This window comes from Lissotriton helveticus, chromosome 2_2, assembly GCF_964261635.1.
Source record: "Lissotriton helveticus chromosome 2_2, aLisHel1.1, whole genome shotgun sequence".
Lineage (NCBI taxonomy): Eukaryota > Metazoa > Chordata > Amphibia > Caudata > Salamandridae > Lissotriton > Lissotriton helveticus.
The window spans coordinates 483,000,071-483,019,074 of record NC_136060.1 but is presented as its reverse complement, the minus strand read 5'-3'; the positions used below and the strand labels follow the sequence as shown (position 1 = coordinate 483,019,074).

General features: G+C 43.8%; 1 protein-coding gene across 1 annotated transcript in view; it reads left to right on the top strand.

Annotated features, from left to right (window-relative positions):
- LOC144821899 (uncharacterized) overlaps nt 1-16,577 on the top strand; it is a 164,148-nt gene extending 147,571 nt beyond the window's left edge. The window contains exons 4-5 of the mRNA XM_078679047.1: nt 14,262-14,360; nt 16,228-16,577. Of these exons, the coding sequence (XP_078535173.1) occupies nt 14,262-14,360; nt 16,228-16,373 (245 nt within the window). The 3' untranslated portion in view covers nt 16,374-16,577. The remainder of the gene's footprint in view (nt 1-14,261; nt 14,361-16,227) is intronic.
- Nucleotides 16,578-19,004: the final 2,427 nt, after the last annotated feature.

Here is a 19,004-nt window from a genome sequence, read left to right as displayed (position 1 = left end):
TGTCATCGACGTAGGAGATGATGTTGTGGTCGTGCAGTCGGGCGACGGGTGCCATGTAGATGTTAAACAGCGTAGGGCTGTGGAATGAGCCCTAGGGTATGCCGCAGATGATCTTGGTGGCTTCAGAGCTGAAGGCGGACGTTCTGTGTTCTGCTGGAGAGGAAGTCTTGCTTTTCGAGGGAAACAAAGTGTCTACATTGTAAATAAACCAAATATACATAGCTTCATGTTGTTAAATAACTAAAAAAACTAAGATATCTGTGTTTGTTGTAGGAAAAATGGCCAAATAAAATGCCACAAAATTGCCGCTAAATTTCCATTTTTGTGCCGCTAAATTTGCTAATCCATGCCGCTATATCCTGGGGAGTCTGACAAATGACCTTCTTAATGAAGTAGTCGAACTTTACTGAGGTAGACGATTTCTTTGCCAGCCTTGATGACTTAATGTTTTCTCCTGACACCGAGAATAACTTCTAAAATTAGCACACAGCGTTCTTTCGAACTCTGAAATGCGACCTTCACTTTTTTTTTTCTAAAACAAAAGCTACCAAGTGTGGAACTCTATTTTTACGACAAATTTATTTGACTTTTTCCAAACACCAACATGAACTTTGGCACAAAGAGTAATCTGCTTAAAGTAGAACTATTCTTAGAGAACAAGAATTCCTTGAACACTTCCTAGAAACAATATTAACCTAATCCACAAACCAAAACAGTTTGTATATTCTGCTATGGGGTGGTCTTGACCTTTTTCATCTGTAACTAAGAGCCATTTCATAAATGTAATTTTCGTAATTCATTCAGTTAGCATTGCTAATGTCATATCATATGCTTACAATGAAGTCATTACCCTTAAATGTGTACTATACAAAATACTCCTTTTTCGTGTGCAACCATTTCAAATGCATTTTTATATGAGTTTTGGGGGTTGTAAACACATGCTCTAGATCAGTGGTTCCCAAACTTTTGACTCCTGAGAACCCCCATTGAGTCCCCACTGGATGCCGGGGACCCCCAATCAATTTTTATGAGTTAAATTTCAAATATTAAAACAGTAATTCGAAAAAATACACCTGTGTGCATACAAAACAAATACTCAAAGTACTAAGGATTTTGGGGCCAGATGTACGACCATTTCATTTAGCGCCTCGCAATTGGCGACACATGGCAAGTGGCAAATTGCGAGTCGCTAAATGAAATGTACAACAGTGTGTTTAACACTGTTTGGGATTCCCAATGGAGTCGCAAATTGCGAGGTTCAATAATATTAATGAGCCTCTCGCAATTTGCAGCCCATTGGGAATGCCAGCCCTCCCAGGTATGGTGATCTGCTGGGCTCAGGAGACCACCATCTTTGGGACTGCTTTTAAATAAAGCAGTTTTAAAAAGAAAATGCAGCCCATTTACCATGCATTTAAAGAAAAAGGAAATTAAACATTTGCGTTTCATTTTCTAAGGGCAGGCAGAGGTCCCTGGACCCGTACAAAATAATTTTGCATGCATTTGCAAAGGGGAAGGAGTCCCCTGAGGACCCCTTCCCATTTGCAAATGCATTACCATCTACTTGAAGTAGGTGGTAATTGCGAATGTTTTGCGACCGCAAAACATTTGTACATGGTTCTGAGACTCGCTATTTGGAAGGAAATGTCCCTTCCAAATATCAAGTTGCAAAACGTATTTAGCGAGTCGCAAACAAATTGCGACTCGCGAAATAGGCAATGTACATGGCCCAATAGGTTTTTGCATGCACAAACGGGTTCGCGAACCCGTTCGCACATATAAAAACAGATCCTACATCTGGCCCTTAATATTTTATATTGAAGTAATAGACCCTCTGTCACATACATTTTATTTGTTTTATAGCATCTCTCATACTATTGTAGGATGCCAGAGCACTTTACATCACACATATATAGATACATTGAATCATACATGTAAATCAGTGTGGGTATAAAATGTTTAAAGAGTGCATTGTCTGTAAAAGCACAAACTCAGGATTCAGAACATAACATGGTGGCTAGCACTGACTAACATTAGAAATGTATTTCCACCCAAATAAACCTTTTTAGCAGCATCAGGATAATGAATAACTGGGGAAAAACATAAGTTACTAACTGGTACCATGCAGTTTGCAAGCAGCTCTTTGATGACAGTTTATAGGTCCCTCTGCTACATTACAATTGTCACTTGTGAAGTGCACAGTAAGGAAAGAATCTCTGTGACAAAAGCAGTAAAACGAACCTATGCACATAAAATACTGCTTTTTAAAATGCATGTTACACGTTCTTTGCAGTAGGCACATTAACCCTCTGTGCTACATTAGTTAAGTCAAAGCTGTCACTGAATAAAACTCTCCTCACTCTCCAGCAGGTACATTAATCACTGGCATGATCTTGACACTTTTATTGTTGCTGGAAAGCTGCTAATTATACAGTAACTTTTCTGTGCTTTTAAAACTGTTACCTACGGACTCCCAGGGAATGTGTCACGGATCCCTGGGAGTCCGCGAACCCCAGTTTGGGAAACACTGCTCTAGATTATATGTTTTAGTGCTTGAATTTAGATGAACATAATAACGTGGAGTGGGTGTTATGTATCATTTTAGGACCCTATTGTAAGTTTCCGGATTCATGCCCTTATATAGGTATAAATCACCATATCCTTATATAGGCATAGAAATCATAACCATATTTAGGCATAGTTCATGCAGTCCAAATACGGCAGGGCTACTTCCACTAGTTCCGAAAATCCACAACGATTTCTTGGAAAACTCAGCTTCAGCAGCCGGGGACTTCCCCTTGCCTGAATATTGATTTGTCCAAGAACTCGTTGAGTTTTCAAAGAACTGAGACTCTTTGATGACGTTATTATGTCCAAATGTACGTCAAACTCGGCACCTTCAAGGTATAAATAAAAATATGCCCACACTCGCCCAAGCAAACGCACGGTGGTTTGAAGCAGTTCGACTATCTACTTACCCGACATGCCCTGCTACAGCAAGTGCCGAAGGAAGCCGACCCTCCAGCAGACGCACTGAGAGAGACGCTGTCTTTTCTCCTGCCAAAAAATCCAGCTCCAGTGTTTCCAAGCTACCCTTGCGGGTTGTTGGGAAATCAAGTCCCGAGACTGACCTTCTCCATTCTAAACTAAGGTACAGAGCTGATTAGACCCTTAGAAAAATCTTGGGCAGATTCTTGGCAAAAGAATACTACATTTATGCTACACCTCACTTATTTCTTCCCTCGTACTAGGCTTAGGTTAGGTACACCGGGGTAGGCGTATTTTAGAAGCACCAGTTGAGTACTTTTAGCCTATGTTATTCTTGTATGTATTAATATATGGTTTAAGAACCATACAATGCTCTTACAGTATTATTTTATTCTACTATTTATACTGTATGCATTATATTTTACAAACAGTTTTACGATTGTAGCAGTTCATTTCTTTTTTTTTTTTTTTATAATTTTTTTATTTTTCTTCACCATAACAAAGTATTATGAGCTTTACATGCATCACATTTTATCCATTACAATACTTTATACATTATATTGTTTAAACTCCATCCTTGAGTACTACCCTACCAATAATACATTCAAACTAAAAAGAAAAAACAAACAATAACCGTAGAAACAACATCTTCCCAACCCTACACCTAGTTGCTCCTTCTTTGCGCCTCTTTCCATTTGCATAGTGGCTCCCAAATTCTTCTCCCCCGTCGTCTTCCACTCCTCCCCTTTCGTGCATAAATTTTTTCCTCTATATTGTATGCATACAGAGTATTTGCCAGCCAGCATTGCACTTTTGGGGGATTTTTATCTAGCCAAGCCCTAGCAATTGTTAGTCTATAAACAGCCATTATTACAAACAGAAATTCAGCATATTGATCCTGCTCCCCTTCAGTCACACCTAACATGATACAAGCTGGTGTGAGAGACATCACAATACCCAGTGATCTTGCCAAAAACCCCTCAATCTCCTTAATCAATGTTTGTAATTGGGGACATGTTGCGAAAATATGTACACTATCTGCTTCCAGCGCATTGCATCTGGGACAGTTAATTCCTGTAATCCCCCCCCATTTTGCGATCATTGCAGGCGTAAAGTACAGAAAATATAATGTCTTATAATGCTGCAACGGGGCAGCACATAATATCGTACATCCTAAATTCAAAGAGTCATAAAACAAATTACTTTCAACCCCTAGTTTGTCCACCCGTTTCTTGCTGAATTTATCTAAATCATCTTGCTTTTCTTTCACCAGTGCTGCGTAAAAGGACTTGATAGAGCAATCCCCCATCAGCTTTATTTTCTCCATTATTTCTATTTTATTAAAACCTGCTGGGCCTCCAACTTTGTTTTTAAGGAAACTTCTAACCTGTAGATATTTAAAAAATCCCCTATTATGTATGCCGTATGCGTCTCTTAACTCTGAAAATTGCTTAAAACCATCCTGTGAAAATAGATCTCCTATTTGCGTAATCCCCCTTAAAGCCCACTCTGTCATTGTATGATCTGCAAAAATTTCCTCAGGGAGTGACCTATTGTTAATTAATGAGACATACCTATTGTACCTCCCCACCTTGACTTTCTTTAAGAATGCATTCCACACTGTGACTGCCGCCTTAACAGTTTTAAACTTAGTTCTCTTAAAGTAGCTGAAATCTATACATTTTAAGAAACAATTATGAGCATTTACCCCCAGTGCGACAGCATAAATCTCTGTAGACATCTTATGCATTCTTACATCATCAATATTGCCTCCAATAAAACCTTGAATATATTGCAGAACAGTAGCCATATAATATAAGCGAAAATCTGGTGCACCCCATCCCCCTTTTTCTCTGGGGAGTGTCATGTACCTATAAGCCCTCCGGGTCTTGCCGTGTGCCCATATAAACCTGTTGCATATAGCCTCCATACCATTAAACCAACTGGCTTCAAACAACAAAGGTACCGCCCTGAACACATACAAAAATTTGGGTAAAATCATCATTTTAATGATGTTTGTACAGCCAACTAATGTCATGTGTAGATTGTTCATTTTTTCCAGATCTTTTTTCATTTGTGCTATCAAGGGATCCATATTTTTTTCCACAATCTTATCTATTTCTGCTGTTATTTGCACCCCTAGATAAGTTGCCATACCCGTCTCAGAGACTCTGTCCATCACCACCCCTTGTTGTAAATATTTTTGTCCACCCTAAGCGTGGAAGGGTATACTCAGATGTGAGTCCCTTGCTCATTGCACCATCAGGATTCAAGCAAGCCGGGCCGAAGACGGCTGAAATGCCAGAAACCGGTCCCCGGAAGCTTGTTTCCTTCCCAGTGTAAGAATTGGCTTTTGTAGTCTGGTCTGCCCTATTCCCATGATGCACTGGGCCAGGGACAGACTAATTTGCATACAGCCAGGTTCTGAAACTGGGATGGTGCAATGAGCTAAAAAACGGTGTTGGATCTAGCCCTGATCTCTTGACTGGGTGAGAGTATTCTGCTTAATTCAGAGACTCTGTCCATCACCACCCCTTGTTGTAAATATTTTTGTCCACCCTAAGCGTGGAAGGGTATACTCAGATGTGAGTCCCTTGCTCATTGCACCATCAGGATTCAAGCAAGCCGGGCCGAAGACGGCTGAAATGCCAGAAACCGGTCCCCGGAAGCTTGTTTCCTTCCCAGTGTAAGAATTGGCTTTTGTAGTCTGGTCTGCCCTATTCCCATGATGCACTGGGCCAGGGACAGACTAATTTGCATACAGCCAGGTTCTGAAACTGGGATGGTGCAATGAGCTAAAAAACGGTGTTGGATCTAGCCCTGATCTCTTGACTGGGTGAGAGTATTCTGCTTAATTCAGAGACTCTGTCCATCACCACCCCTTGTTGTAAATATTTTTGTCCACCCTAAGCGTGGAAGGGTATACTCAGATGTGAGTCCCTTGCTCATTGCACCATCAGGATTCAAGCAAGCCGGGCCGAAGACGGCTGAAATGCCAGAAACCGGTCCCCGGAAGCTTGTTTCCTTCCCAGTGTAAGAATTGGCTTTTGTAGTCTGGTCTGCCCTATTCCCATGATGCACTGGGCCAGGGACAGACTAATTTGCATACAGCCAGGTTCTGAAACTGGGATGGTGCAATGAGCTAAAAAACGGTGTTGGATCTAGCCCTGATCTCTTGACTGGGTGAGAGTATTCTGCTTAATTCAGAGACTCTGTCCATCACCACCCCTTGTTGTAAATATTTTTGTCCACCCTAAGCGTGGAAGGGTATACTCAGATGTGAGTCCCTTGCTCATTGCACCATCAGGATTCAAGCAAGCCGGGCCGAAGACGGCTGAAATGCCAGAAACTGGTCCCCGGAAGCTTGTTTCCTTCCCAGTGTAAGAATTGGCTTTTGTAGTCTGGTCTGCCCTATTCCCATGATGCACTGGGCCAGGGACAGACTAATTTGCATACAGCCAGGTTCTGAAACTGGGATGGTGCAATGAGCTAAAAAACGGTGTTGGATCTAGCCCTGATCTCTTGACTGGGTGAGAGTATTCTGCTTAATTCAGAGACTCTGTCCATCACCACCCCTTGTTGTAAATATTTTTGTCCACCCTAAGCGTGGAAGGGTATACTCAGATGTGAGTCCCTTGCTCATTGCACCATCAGGATTCAAGCAAGCCGGGCCGAAGACGGCTGAAATGCCAGAAACCGGTCCCCGGAAGCTTGTTTCCTTCCCAGTGTAAGAATTGGCTTTTGTAGTCTGGTCTGCCCTATTCCCATGATGCACTGGGCCAGGGACAGACTAATTTGCATACAGCCAGGTTCTGAAACTGGGATGGTGCAATGAGCTAAAAAACGGTGTTGGATCTAGCCCTGATCTCTTGACTGGGTGAGAGTATTCTGCTTAATTCAGAGACTCTGTCCATCACCACCCCTTGTTGTAAATATTTTTGTCCACCCTAAGCGTGGAAGGGTATACTCAGATGTGAGTCCCTTGCTCATTGCACCATCAGGATTCAAGCAAGCCGGGCCGAAGACGGCTGAAATGCCAGAAACCGGTCCCCGGAAGCTTGTTTCCTTCCCAGTGTAAGAATTGGCTTTTGTAGTCTGGTCTGCCCTATTCCCATGATGCACTGGGCCAGGGACAGACTAATTTGCATACAGCCAGGTTCTGAAACTGGGATGGTGCAATGAGCTAAAAAACGGTGTTGGATCTAGCCCTGATCTCTTGACTGGGTGAGAGTATTCTGCTTAATTCAGAGACTCTGTCCATCACCACCCCTTGTTGTAAATATATCCGTCACTCTAGCATCATTACAAATTACCCATTGATTTTTAACTATCTGGGTTTTAGTGATGTTCAAACTGTATCCTGAAAACTGACCAAACCTCTCAGCTTCAACTTCAATTGCCCTAATGGCAACTGTAGGTTCTGCGGTCAGGATGGCGACGTCATCCGCATAAGCTAATGATTTAAGTCTACAATCATTAAGGACGGTGGTATCTGCTGATTACTTTCCAACTTTCGTATATAGGGGTCAAGATATAGAGCGAAAAGCAGGGGAGAGGAGGGACAGCCCTGCCTTGTGCCTCTCTGGATATTAACTGCTGCCGAATAACCTCTATTGACTCTTATCTTAGCCGTCGGGTTGATATATAAAGTCTGCAGAGCCTTTATAAATCCTGGTCCTATCCCGTGCCACCTCAAAGCATCCCATAAGTATCTCCATGAGACCCTATCGAAATCTTTTTCGGCATCGAGAAACACCGCTGCCATTGGGTCTTCCAGTATGCTTGCTACATCAAATGCCGTGATTACTTGCCTAGTGTGTTGGGTTGTTCCTTTACCTGGAATAAATCCATGCTGGGAAGAAATAACCAAGGATGCAATTATCCTAGATAGCCTTTTTGCCAAGATTTTGGAGAACACCTTAACATCAGCGTTCATTAAGGTAATGGGTCGATAGGAGCCCGGAACGTCTACGGGTTTGCCCTTTTTTGGAATAACAATAATATCTGCGCCTCCCCAGGATTGTGGAACAGACTCACCCATTTGTGCTAACAACATCACATTAAACATTTCTACTAGTAAGGAGGATTGGAAAACTTTATAAAATTCTATTGGAATCTGGTCCGGACCAGCAGCCTTCCCGGACGGCAACTCCCTCAAAGCCTCAGCCAGTTCATCCACCTTAAATTTCTCTTCCAGCTCTTTTCTGTCTGCCTCTGCCAGTACCGAAGGCTCTATCTCCCTCAAATATGCCCCTATGTCCTCCTCTCTTTCATACCCATCTGATATATAAAGCTCCGTGTAAAACTGTCTGAAAACCTCTCTAATCTGTTCAGCATCCTTAACCTTGACTCCCTGACCGTTTTTGATCTCTTTAATATCAGCCATCCCATCTCTTTGCCTAGCTCGTACTGCCAATATGTGACCAACTCTTTCGCTAAGTTCATACGCCTTTTCTTTATTGACTACATACTTCTCAACGGTCTTTTTTGCCATCCCATCCATAACTTCTGCTTTGAGGGCGACTATCTTCAATAATATCTGTTCAAATGGAGAATGTGTGTGTATAGCTCTCATAAGTTCTTCCTCTGCATCTCTAATTAGTTTGTTATCTCTCTCCGCTTTCTCCTTCTCCCTTCTTTGAGCACTGATAACATAACTCAAAGTTTCTCCTCCTATTCCGGCTTTAAAAGCATCCCACACAGTCCCCGATGTAGAAGTACCTCTATTAATCTCCCAAAATTCCTTAATCCATTCACTCATTCTCTCCCTATAAGTTTGATCCTGGAGGAGAGCTCTGTCAAAAGTCCATTGCCTCAGTTCTTTAATTCTCCTTTGCCCAAGTACTGCAGTTAATACTAACGGGCTGTGATCTGATATGATCCTTGGTTCTCTTACTATCCTTGCACTATCTATCAAACATCTCGTGATTAAAAAATAATCCAGCCGGACCAGTGTTTGATGAGGATATGAGAAGAAAGTACTCCGGTCCAGATTCGGATGGCAATTTAACCATGGATCTTCTAACGAGTTATTCCTTGCCATATCTGCTAAAGCTCTGTAAGTTCTTCTTTTCCTCCCCATATATTTCCTATCAGGATCTAGAAAACTACTATCTGCATCATGAATATTCAGATCACCACATAAGATTATGGGCTCTGGCCATTGCGCGAGTTCCGTGTCTAGAAATTGAAAAATGTCTGGATCATCTCCAGTAGAGCCATAGACCGAAACAAGCGTGAAAGTTTCTCCCCTAAACACTAGTTCTGCCATAACCCATCTGCCCCATTGATCCTCCAGTTTCCTCTTAACCAGTGTATCCTGTCTCTTGCCCAGAATCACCACCCCTCTCGTTTTTGTATTCTGATTGGTTTTTGCTAAAACATTGAAGCCCAGTTGATCCAATAAATAAGCCTTGGTACCCTCAATGTGTGTTTCCTGAAGGCACACTAAATCAGGTTTTAGCGATTTTAACAAAGAAGCAGTTTTTAACCTCTTGTTTAACTCATTAAGACCGCAAATGTTTATTGAAACTATTCTACAGGTCATTATAATTCATAGTTTTTCCTACTTCTTGTATACGCCTATACCAGGAGCATTTAATGATTTTCCTTGTTTTCTTCCCCATATTTTTTCTTAGTCTTCCATTGCATACCTTACTCCAAGCATCTTTTTTAGCTCTTTTACCTTCACCATGTTTGTGCCCAAAACCAACATGTTTGTCTCCCCCCCCCACCACCCTCCCCTCACCCCCCCTTACCCCCCTCCCTTCAAGAAACCCCCCCCCCCCTGCTACAGGCAAATAGGCCAATCCTGGCCTATGTGTAGCCCCTGTAGTCTGCAGAATCGCTACTCTCTCCTATCCTGTCCTGTTCTCACCTCTGTCCGACAATGCTAAGTACATTTGCTTAATATTTCCACCTTACGGGGTCTTTGGTGAGGATCTTACAGGGGACCTCGGTGGAGTTATGGTTCTAGTTCTGCTCTCCTTTCCTTTATCAAGTTCCGCGATTTCTGCTAAGTATTCCGCTGCTTTTACCTCAGACGTAAACATTCTGGTGTAACCTTTCCTGATTACTTTCAACCTTGACGGGAACAACAGATAAGCTTCCGCTCCTTGTTTTTGGAAAGGCCCTATCATCTGTCTTAACTTCCACCTTCTTTCCACGGTAACGTGGCAGAAGTCTGGCCTAGAAAAAAAAGTATTACCGTCAACTGTCTTTCTTGAATCAGGCCTAGCCTTATCAATTATTTCCTGTCTTGCTAAAAAATTACCTAGGAAAACCAGCATTGCTCTTGGACGCTCACTCTCATGCCCCCCCCCGGTTTTTCTTAATGAACAACGGATACCTATGGGCTCTTTGCACTTCAACATCCCAGTGCCATTTTGACTCTGGAAGAGCCTCTTTCAAGATCTTAACCACATATCCTCTGGGGTCCTGCCCCTCCTTTCCTTCCTCCAGTCCCAAAAGTCTCACATTGTTTCTCCTTTGGCGATTTTCAAAACTTTCTAGCTTCCATTGGAGGTCTTCCACCACCTTCTCTTGATCCGCTTTGAAAGTCTGCCATTCTGTCACCTCGTCTTCCACCCTGCTTGTACTTTCCTCAACTTGCGAGACTCTCCCCTCCACCTCTTCCTGCTTTCTACTTACTCTTCTTAATGAAGCTTGAAGTTTTTTTGTGTCTCTTTTTGCTCTTCGACTTTCCACTCTTGCCTCAGTCTGCATCTGTTTTAGAGTCCCAAACAGCATTTCAAGAGTTACGCTTTGAGGTTTCTGCCACCCATCCTTCTCCCCTTCTTCCTGCACACTCTCCTGATAGGTCTCTGAGGTAGCAGAATAGTCCCATGATAATTTCTTGCTCGTGCTACTCCTTGATTCTCTTCCATTTCTTTGTTTACCACCAACTCTCTTTTTCTTTTTAGTCTCTAATTCCCTGGAGCCCTTACTTGTATCTGAATCAGAAGACTGTTCAGTGCAGCTCCCCTCCTCTTCAGATTCCTGTTCACTAACATCTGTAGTATCTGAACCCTCGTAAACTGAAAAGAATTCAGGGGAGCCTCCCCTCGTATTTCTGTCTGTATTTTGGGTGTTTTTGCCATTGTCCTGATCAGACTGTAACCCTTGCTGCTCCGTTAGGCTCTGAGTGCTACCCCAACTCGGACCATCACCCTGCATAGGTTTGCTATGGGGCCCTATCTCCACCGATAGTAGGGCGTCTAACATCTGCATGTTATTGCGCTTTTCCAACTGATCTGTGGCATTGTCATTGTAGCCGATGTTCTTTCCGGCCCCCTTGCTCACCTCCGCGGCTTCTGCGTTCTGCTCCGGTCGCGGCAAGCCGGTTCCTGCAGTGCTCAGTGGTTGCCCAGCAACCAAACCTTCGACGCTTGTGTCCTCGCGGTCTACTGACTCAGCTTCCGCGTTCAGCTCCCTTCTGCCTCTCCGGGCTCCTGAATCCGTCAGCGGTGCTACTGCCTTCCCGATCGTCATCTCGTCCTGATGGGACTCGACCAGCTGAAGCTCTATCTGCAGGACTGCTGGGGGTGCTTTCGAGACGAAAGACTCCGGTAAGGTTGCCTGCCGCATCTGGTCTTTTGTGATCCCCGTTTGTGCACGCGGAGACTTTCCATTCAAGTCCATTGACAATTCTTTTGCCGGTTTAATCACAGCCGATCGGGTCCCAGGTCTCGCTTCAGACTTTTTCTCCTGCTTTTCGGGCTTCTTGATTAATGCACCCTTCGAAGACCGACTAGGAAGTTCCGTTTGTTTTTTCAGGGACAAAGTTTTTGGAACTGCCCCCTCTCTTACTGCAGCGGCTGAGCCTTTAATCGGCCCTGCGGTTGCTGGTTTATCTCTGTCCGCCTTGGCTCTTTGGGACATCTTGAAGGGTACTTTCACGCTGCTTATCACACTTTCCAACACCTAAGCCAGCCTTTCACCTTCTTTGTCGAGAGCCCACTCAGCCAGTCTGGGTTAAGTGCTTCTGCCGCGCCTCGGTATACCAGGTTAACCAGATCCCACATCCCTGGATTCACCAGTCCTTCCACATCCTAGGATAGGAGAGAGATAATGCGACTTCTCTCTACAGAGCTACGGCGGCCATCTTGCCTCTCCGTCCCTTTGGACCTGGACACCTATCTGTAGCAGTTCATTTCTTATGCTTGAGAAAGAAGACTGTTCAATAAATCCTTTTATTGAAAACACCTGTCTTTCTACTTTCTCTGCACCTCTAGTGAAACGAAGCATGCACGATTGACTGAGTGAAATCTCTATCTATTCTTTACACGACTCTGAAGATACGTTTCATCTTGGGGAAACAAAGTTGTCATGTTTATGCGGTTGTCAGAGACTAATCCCTTCTTGTGAATTCGAGAAAGTTTCTAGTGACCTCTGAGCTAGCTGGCACACACAATTAAGTCTAGTATATTCGATAGAGACCTAGTCGACCGAAGTCCTACGTCTAATCTATAGGATATATTATTCCAATGCGCAGAGCCTATTGGGAATATAGGAACTACACTACAGCCCTCTGTGAGAATGTTTCTGGCTAGTAAAACCCCTGGTTGATTTTGTTATTTGACTGCCTTTTGTTTGCACTGTTGCTCTGAATGAGCCTCAACAGTGGAGTCTCACCCACTGTAAGCTTCTGTTTCAAATGGACTTGAGCTGCAGCCTACCTTATAATATAAGACCAGCTTTTGCTTATAGTTATGGACAGTGGCTCTGAGTAGGATGTCCCTGATTGGTTTCGCTCTGTCGGCTTGTGTGCTCAGTAAGGTTTGGGTGCATAAAAGACTGATGTTTCTCTCATTTGTATGTGACTGCATGTGTGTGGGTTACTAGCTGGGTGTATCAAGGTATCAGGACTTTTCCATCTATACACCCAGATTCAGGAACAACATTTGTATCCTTCAGGTCTTGGAAAGAGTTAAGACACATCTCTTTAAAGAAAACCGTATTAGAATGCAGTAAGAGTTTACAAACCAGCAACCTCTTCAATCACTTGCTGACTGCATCCTTTCCTTTGACCCTGTACTGTAATCTTCTACCTCTGTCTAGGTTAAGTACCTCAAACATACATACAGTTTTATCTGAAATTCTACTGTCTCATTTCTGTTGAAGCCAGAGCTCTCTTAATGCATACAGCATCCCAATACCTGGACAGGGGACCAGTACGTATCGGCTCTTTTGGCTGAAGTATCTAAGTTTGTGCTTTGGGTTTATTACACAGCAGTAGCACTCAGGTGGGTGTAGTTCACCACAGCAGTGTCTGGTGTAGGGTAGAAGTGTTGGCTAAATCCTTGCATGTCAGATTTATGTTCACGTTGAGCCCCCCTCCCACTAAATGGACTGGTCATGCCCTGTTCTGGATCCTTTGTCCAGAGTTGCTATAATTCCAACTACACCTCAGGGAGAGGTCAAGCGTAGCCGGCTCATCTCTGGGGTTCCTTACCTGATGAGCAAGGGGTAAAGATGCACCAGCAAGTCATGTGTTATTATTGATCCGCCCTTACATCCACTCCAGAATGTAGACGCCCTACATATCGTCAAGGGAGGCATATCTACAGAATTAGAGATGTATTATTCTTAACTCCAGGTCTGCTGGCCTCCATGATATGTTGGTAGTCCCTATTCTGGATAGGACATATAAAATAAAGTGGTAGAACACCTTCTAGTAGATTAAGTTGCACTGCTCCTTTTCAGGAAGGTTGCAGTGATTTGCAGAAGGTTGGCCCCCTACGTGTAATGGCTCCGATGAGGTAAGTAGTGATCAGTGTGGTAACGCAATATAAAGGCCCCACTACAGGATGTAAAGAGATAATTTCACTGCGGACATACGCTGGGACACTCTCGGTGCCAGTGTTTACCCATGGTGATTGATGGGGTGATTTTTTTCTTTTTAGGGTCCCCCTGCTCTCCCCGCTGTGCCCACAGCCATTTGGTCACCTACAACTGCATTGCAGGCGGCAATATGCCTGTCGCCACAATTCATGCAGGCCAAAGTCTGCATACCTGAAGAGGGGCCCGCATGTCTCCTGTATCTCACAGATGTTCATTGGCCCTGGGCTGAATGGGGCCCCTGTTGGGTTAGATGGTCCTAATGGTTTAGGGGCCCCCCTGCACCTCAGGGGCATGTGTCACGCCTCTTGTAGTGAGGCAAGTGTTCCTAGTATTGTTGAAGTGTTGGCAGAAAAATGTCCCTAGCATATTGTGTTCTGCAGTTGATATGAACTTCATGCTAACTTCTTAATGCATATTTGACTTTCTCTTAGACTTCAACTTGCGATGCACGCACGTGAACGCCATGTCCTGGGGATACGCCGTTCTAATTGTCGTAGCCTTCGTGGTGCTGCTGGTCGCTGTCGTTTTGTGTAAGTAAAATAGCTCGCAACTCTCAACAAATTGACTTTTTTGTAGATATTTATTTCCAATTTAGCGTATTATTGCGAAATATAAACCCTTAGCTGGGATTTATGAAGCCACACAAACCTACTTTGCGTGGCTTTGAGCGGCCTCATAAATCTGGAGTAACACAACGCAGCACAAATCGCTGCGCTGTCTTACTCTGCGCAAGGGAGGTGTTCCAAGGGCGTTGCGGTGGGTGTTCAGCCCCCCCTTTTTTTCACATTCCTAGATTTACAAGGATTTATAAGGCTGGGAACTTGCCAAAATCTTATGCCTCCCCAGCTGATGCATAACGAGGAGAACTATTTATTTCTCCTCATTTTTCCTCTTTCCATGTTCTGCGGCACACATAGAAAGAGGAAAAACCTCTCTGGATTGTTTTTCTGCAGGGAGGAGCCCCTTTCTGGACAAACAAATCCTGCCTGCAACGGAGGCACCGTTAGACCATGGTGCAAGGGTCCCTGCATTGGTGCTAGACTGCCCAAACGGCGCATGGGGAAAGTATAATAGTGCGCTGTATTGGATAAATAAAAGACACACAATTGATGGACGGAATGCAGAACAAATCAAAACATTCACCCCCAGTCAAGAGTTCTGGGTTAAATCTATTGTTCTTTTGCTCACCATGCCACTCCAGTATAGACCCGGCCATATGTAAATCAGTCTTGACCCTGTGCCTCATGGGAACAGTCCAGCCCAAACTGCCATGCTAGGTCCTCCCTGGACCGGAAACAAGCATCCTGGGGCCGGTTTCGGGGTTTCACCCCTCTTCAGCCACGATAGCTTGATTCCAGTGGCACAGTGAGCCCAGGACCCACGTCTGGGAATACCTGGCGCACTTAGGGCGAGACAGCAAAAGACACATAATTGATGGACACAGGCTTCTTAAACCTAGAGTAATTCTACTCTTAGCATACTAGTGCATTGCATTACTCTGCGCCAGGAATGTGTTTTCAAGGGCGTTGCGTGGGTGTTACCACACAACATCCATGGATTTTGATGCACTCCTAGATTTTCAAGAAGCAGTATACCCAGGAACAGTGGCGCAGCGGGGGGGTGAGGGTGATCCACCCCGGGCAGAACAAGTTTCGGGGGCAGCTGTCTGCCAACTGCCTTTTACCTGCGTCTGTCACGGGGGCGGCACACGCAAGAATCCCCAGCACCCCACCTCCCTCTCTCCCCGCCACTCTTACATTTGGCCGCTGAGGTCGGCAAACGCAGGGGCCGCCACGGGCGGCAAAAGGCCTAGCTACGCCACTGCCCAGGAATGCACTAAAAACCTACATCTCTCCAGGTGAGGCGTAACCAGGAGAAATATCTTTTTCTCAATGTTTTTTCCTCTTTCTAGGTGTGCTGCAGAATGAAGAGGGGAAAAAGCCTCCGGGGATTGTTTTTTGTGCTGGGAGGTGCAACTTTCTGCAAAAAATAATCCTCCTTACAACGCAGGCACTCTTGCACCATGGTGCAAAGGCGCCCGCATTAGCGCCAGTCAGACAAAAGGACAGGAATGCATCGTATCCTTCTAAAAATGGCGCAGTCCTGGCCTTTCCTTCTTACTCAGTGCAGCCAGGTGACTTGCTGTGCTGTGCTTGCTGTGCTGTGCTTGCTGTGCTGTGCTTGCTGTGCTGTGCTGCGTGAATGTCCCATAAATATGGCCCTATGTCTCTGTGGAAGATGCAATGCCGCTGAGAATGAATGAATGAATGAGAAGCAACTTAAAGCTGGCAAAAGTGACCTCAAAAGTTATCCCGGTGTTCACGGTATCATGAATGTAATATGTACAGTACAAGTGAAAATGATAATATATTTATGGATATTTTTTCCGTTTTACAGGTAAGTGCTGCACTGCCTTCAAAAACAGCGCGCAGAGCATGGACTTCAATCAGAATATCAATGTAATGTATGCTAAAGCGGAGTCTGGAGCCGCGAGCCCCGCCAGCCCAGGGGGTGAACCAGGAAGACACGGGGGACCACCTTGACTCTTTAGGAAATGATGATTGATATTTATAGCATTTTTTTACCATAAATTATTCTTTGACGGCTATGTAATATTTATATAATAAATTATCTTTTTATATATGTGTTATTCTACCAAATACTGAATGTGAGGATTCTTCCAACACCCCCTAGCTCCTCATTCCTGAATCTATAAGAAAAACTGGTAAGTGAAGTAAATCAGTGTGTTCCACCATCCTCTCCCCTACAGGCGTCTCCTGAAGACCTGAGCCCCCTTCCCCCCCCCCCCCTCCGTGGCATCTCCGAGGTCGCTTTCTTTTGATAATCTGTTTAGTATCAGGGGTTCAGCCACATCTACAATAGAGCTCTTTTTGTTGAATCTGGGAAACCACCTGTTAGCATAAAACAAGCCGGCTGCCTCCCCCCTTTCATTAACTTTGTACTTTTCTCTACAAGGACTTTTCTTTATACATAATTAGTGTTAGATAGATCTAAAGTGATAGATGTGTTTGTTGACCAGAGTGCATTTAACAAATGAAAGAACTAAACTAAGAGGCATATGTACAAGCCCCTATCGCCACCACAAAGTCACTTCTATCGTTGTTGTGGTGGCGATAGGGGCTTGTACATATGAGAGCTGCACCTTATGTACGAGGCGCGAAAGGGGTGGACAGTGGAAGTTCCAGTGGGCATTCCACCACAACACCCATTCATTTTGACGCTGCCCGCTATGTACAAGGGTGGCGTACATTGGAGGCAGCACCAAAATTAAGACCATGGAAAAACTGGTCTTAAATGACGAAACAAGAAGAAATCCATTATTTCTCCTCGTTTTTTGCGTTTTCCATGTGTGCTGCCTTGTGCAGTACACATGGAAAAAGCAAAATGCCATTGTTTGTTTATGTAAAGGAAGGTGTCCCTTCCTGTACATAAACAAACTTTTTTTTTTTAAATGCCATTTTGGGACTCATGTGTGCTGCATGAAGCAGCACGCATGAAAGTGACAGAATGACATTTTAGGATTGTTTGTGTGCAGGAAGGGGCACCTTCCTACACATAAACAAATCCTTCCCTGCATGCAGACACCCTTGCACTCTGGTGCCAGGGTGCCTGCTTTGGTGCTAAGTTGCCAGACTTAGTGCCATTGCAGGGAGAAACGCAAGGCTGCACAACATTATTGTAAATATGGTGCAGCCTTGCGTTTCAGAAGTGGAGGATAGAGGCGTTAAGCTATGACGGCTAACGCCTCTCTCCTTCACTTGCTTGTACATATCGCCCAAAGTGTGGCGTTATATGCAATGTTCTAGATGTGCACCCAGAAGCTGAGCATGAATTATACAATGTTTCACAGGGAAACTGCGCTCAAATCCCAGCGTCTTCACTTGGCCAGAGTGATCCCCGGCAAGTCTTTTCCCTCACAGTGCCTCGTTTTCCTTGAGCAGTTGAGAACAGCCTAAAGGAACTCCGTTCAGGATGTGCTCTGTATAAAAGACTCTTTCTTCTGTGTGGTTTAATAGGCAGCTGTTTCACATATAACACCTATACTGCCTGTATACACAGTGCACAGAACAAACTGATGCCACTTAATACCCTGGTGTAAGACAAAGAATTACATTGAAACACAAATGTTCAAGAAATTAGTGTTTCTAAATAACATTTATTGCAAAATGAAGACGCTAAATGGCGTCATGACTCTGGTCTTGATTTGTCTCTTGGGTCCAAGCCAGAAACAGGACTCTGCAATGGTTTGCCTCGCCTCTGATCCGGCTCTGCTCGGGTCTGGTCTGGCTCTGCTTGGGCTCTGGTCTAGCCCTCCCTTGACCCTGCTACCTCCTACCTTGACCCTGCTACCTCCTACCTTGACCCTGCTACCTCCTACCTTGACCCTGCTACCTCAACCACCTCTCACAGCATCCTTCACTCCCTTTTTTGAGTTTAAAATGGTTTATTGAGATAATAAAAAACAATGTAAACATCAGTACAAAATATTAGCAATAATAGGAAATTTGACAACATGAATAATAATAATAATAAAAATAATAACATTTATTAAGCGCCTGAATACACTAGAACAGTGCATCTCCGCGCTAGGATGCATTCCCACTTAAAATAAGCCTATAGAACACCACCTACACCTAGAAAAGGAACATGGAATGTAAAACAAAGCGAAGTGACATAATATCCTATGAAATATAACTGTACTTAGTAAAAGAAGCATTTTAGAAAAATTTTATGTGAGGGAAAAGGGAAAGAAGAAGAAAAGATGAGAAAAAGGGGGGAAAAGGTGGAAAGGAGGGGGAAGGAGAAAGAAAGGTCCAAAAGAGGAAGAAAACTAGGGAAAGAAAAATATTGCAAACCATTTACAGTTTTATAAAAAAGATAACAATTCAAAAGTAGTAACAATAAGGATTATGACAGCTTTCTAGATAAAAAATTAGTTAAAGGTAACCATAATAAATCTCTTTTAATCAACAAGGAGGTGGAGGTTGCATATGCTCTGTCCATTCTATGATGATGACATAATAAGTTCCACCATGCTTGGTAAGAGATTTTAGAAGTATCCTTCCAATTAACAGTAATAATCTGAAAGGAAATAGCTAAGAACAGATTTATAAATGGGCCTACATCCTTATGATTAGCATAAACTGGGGAGA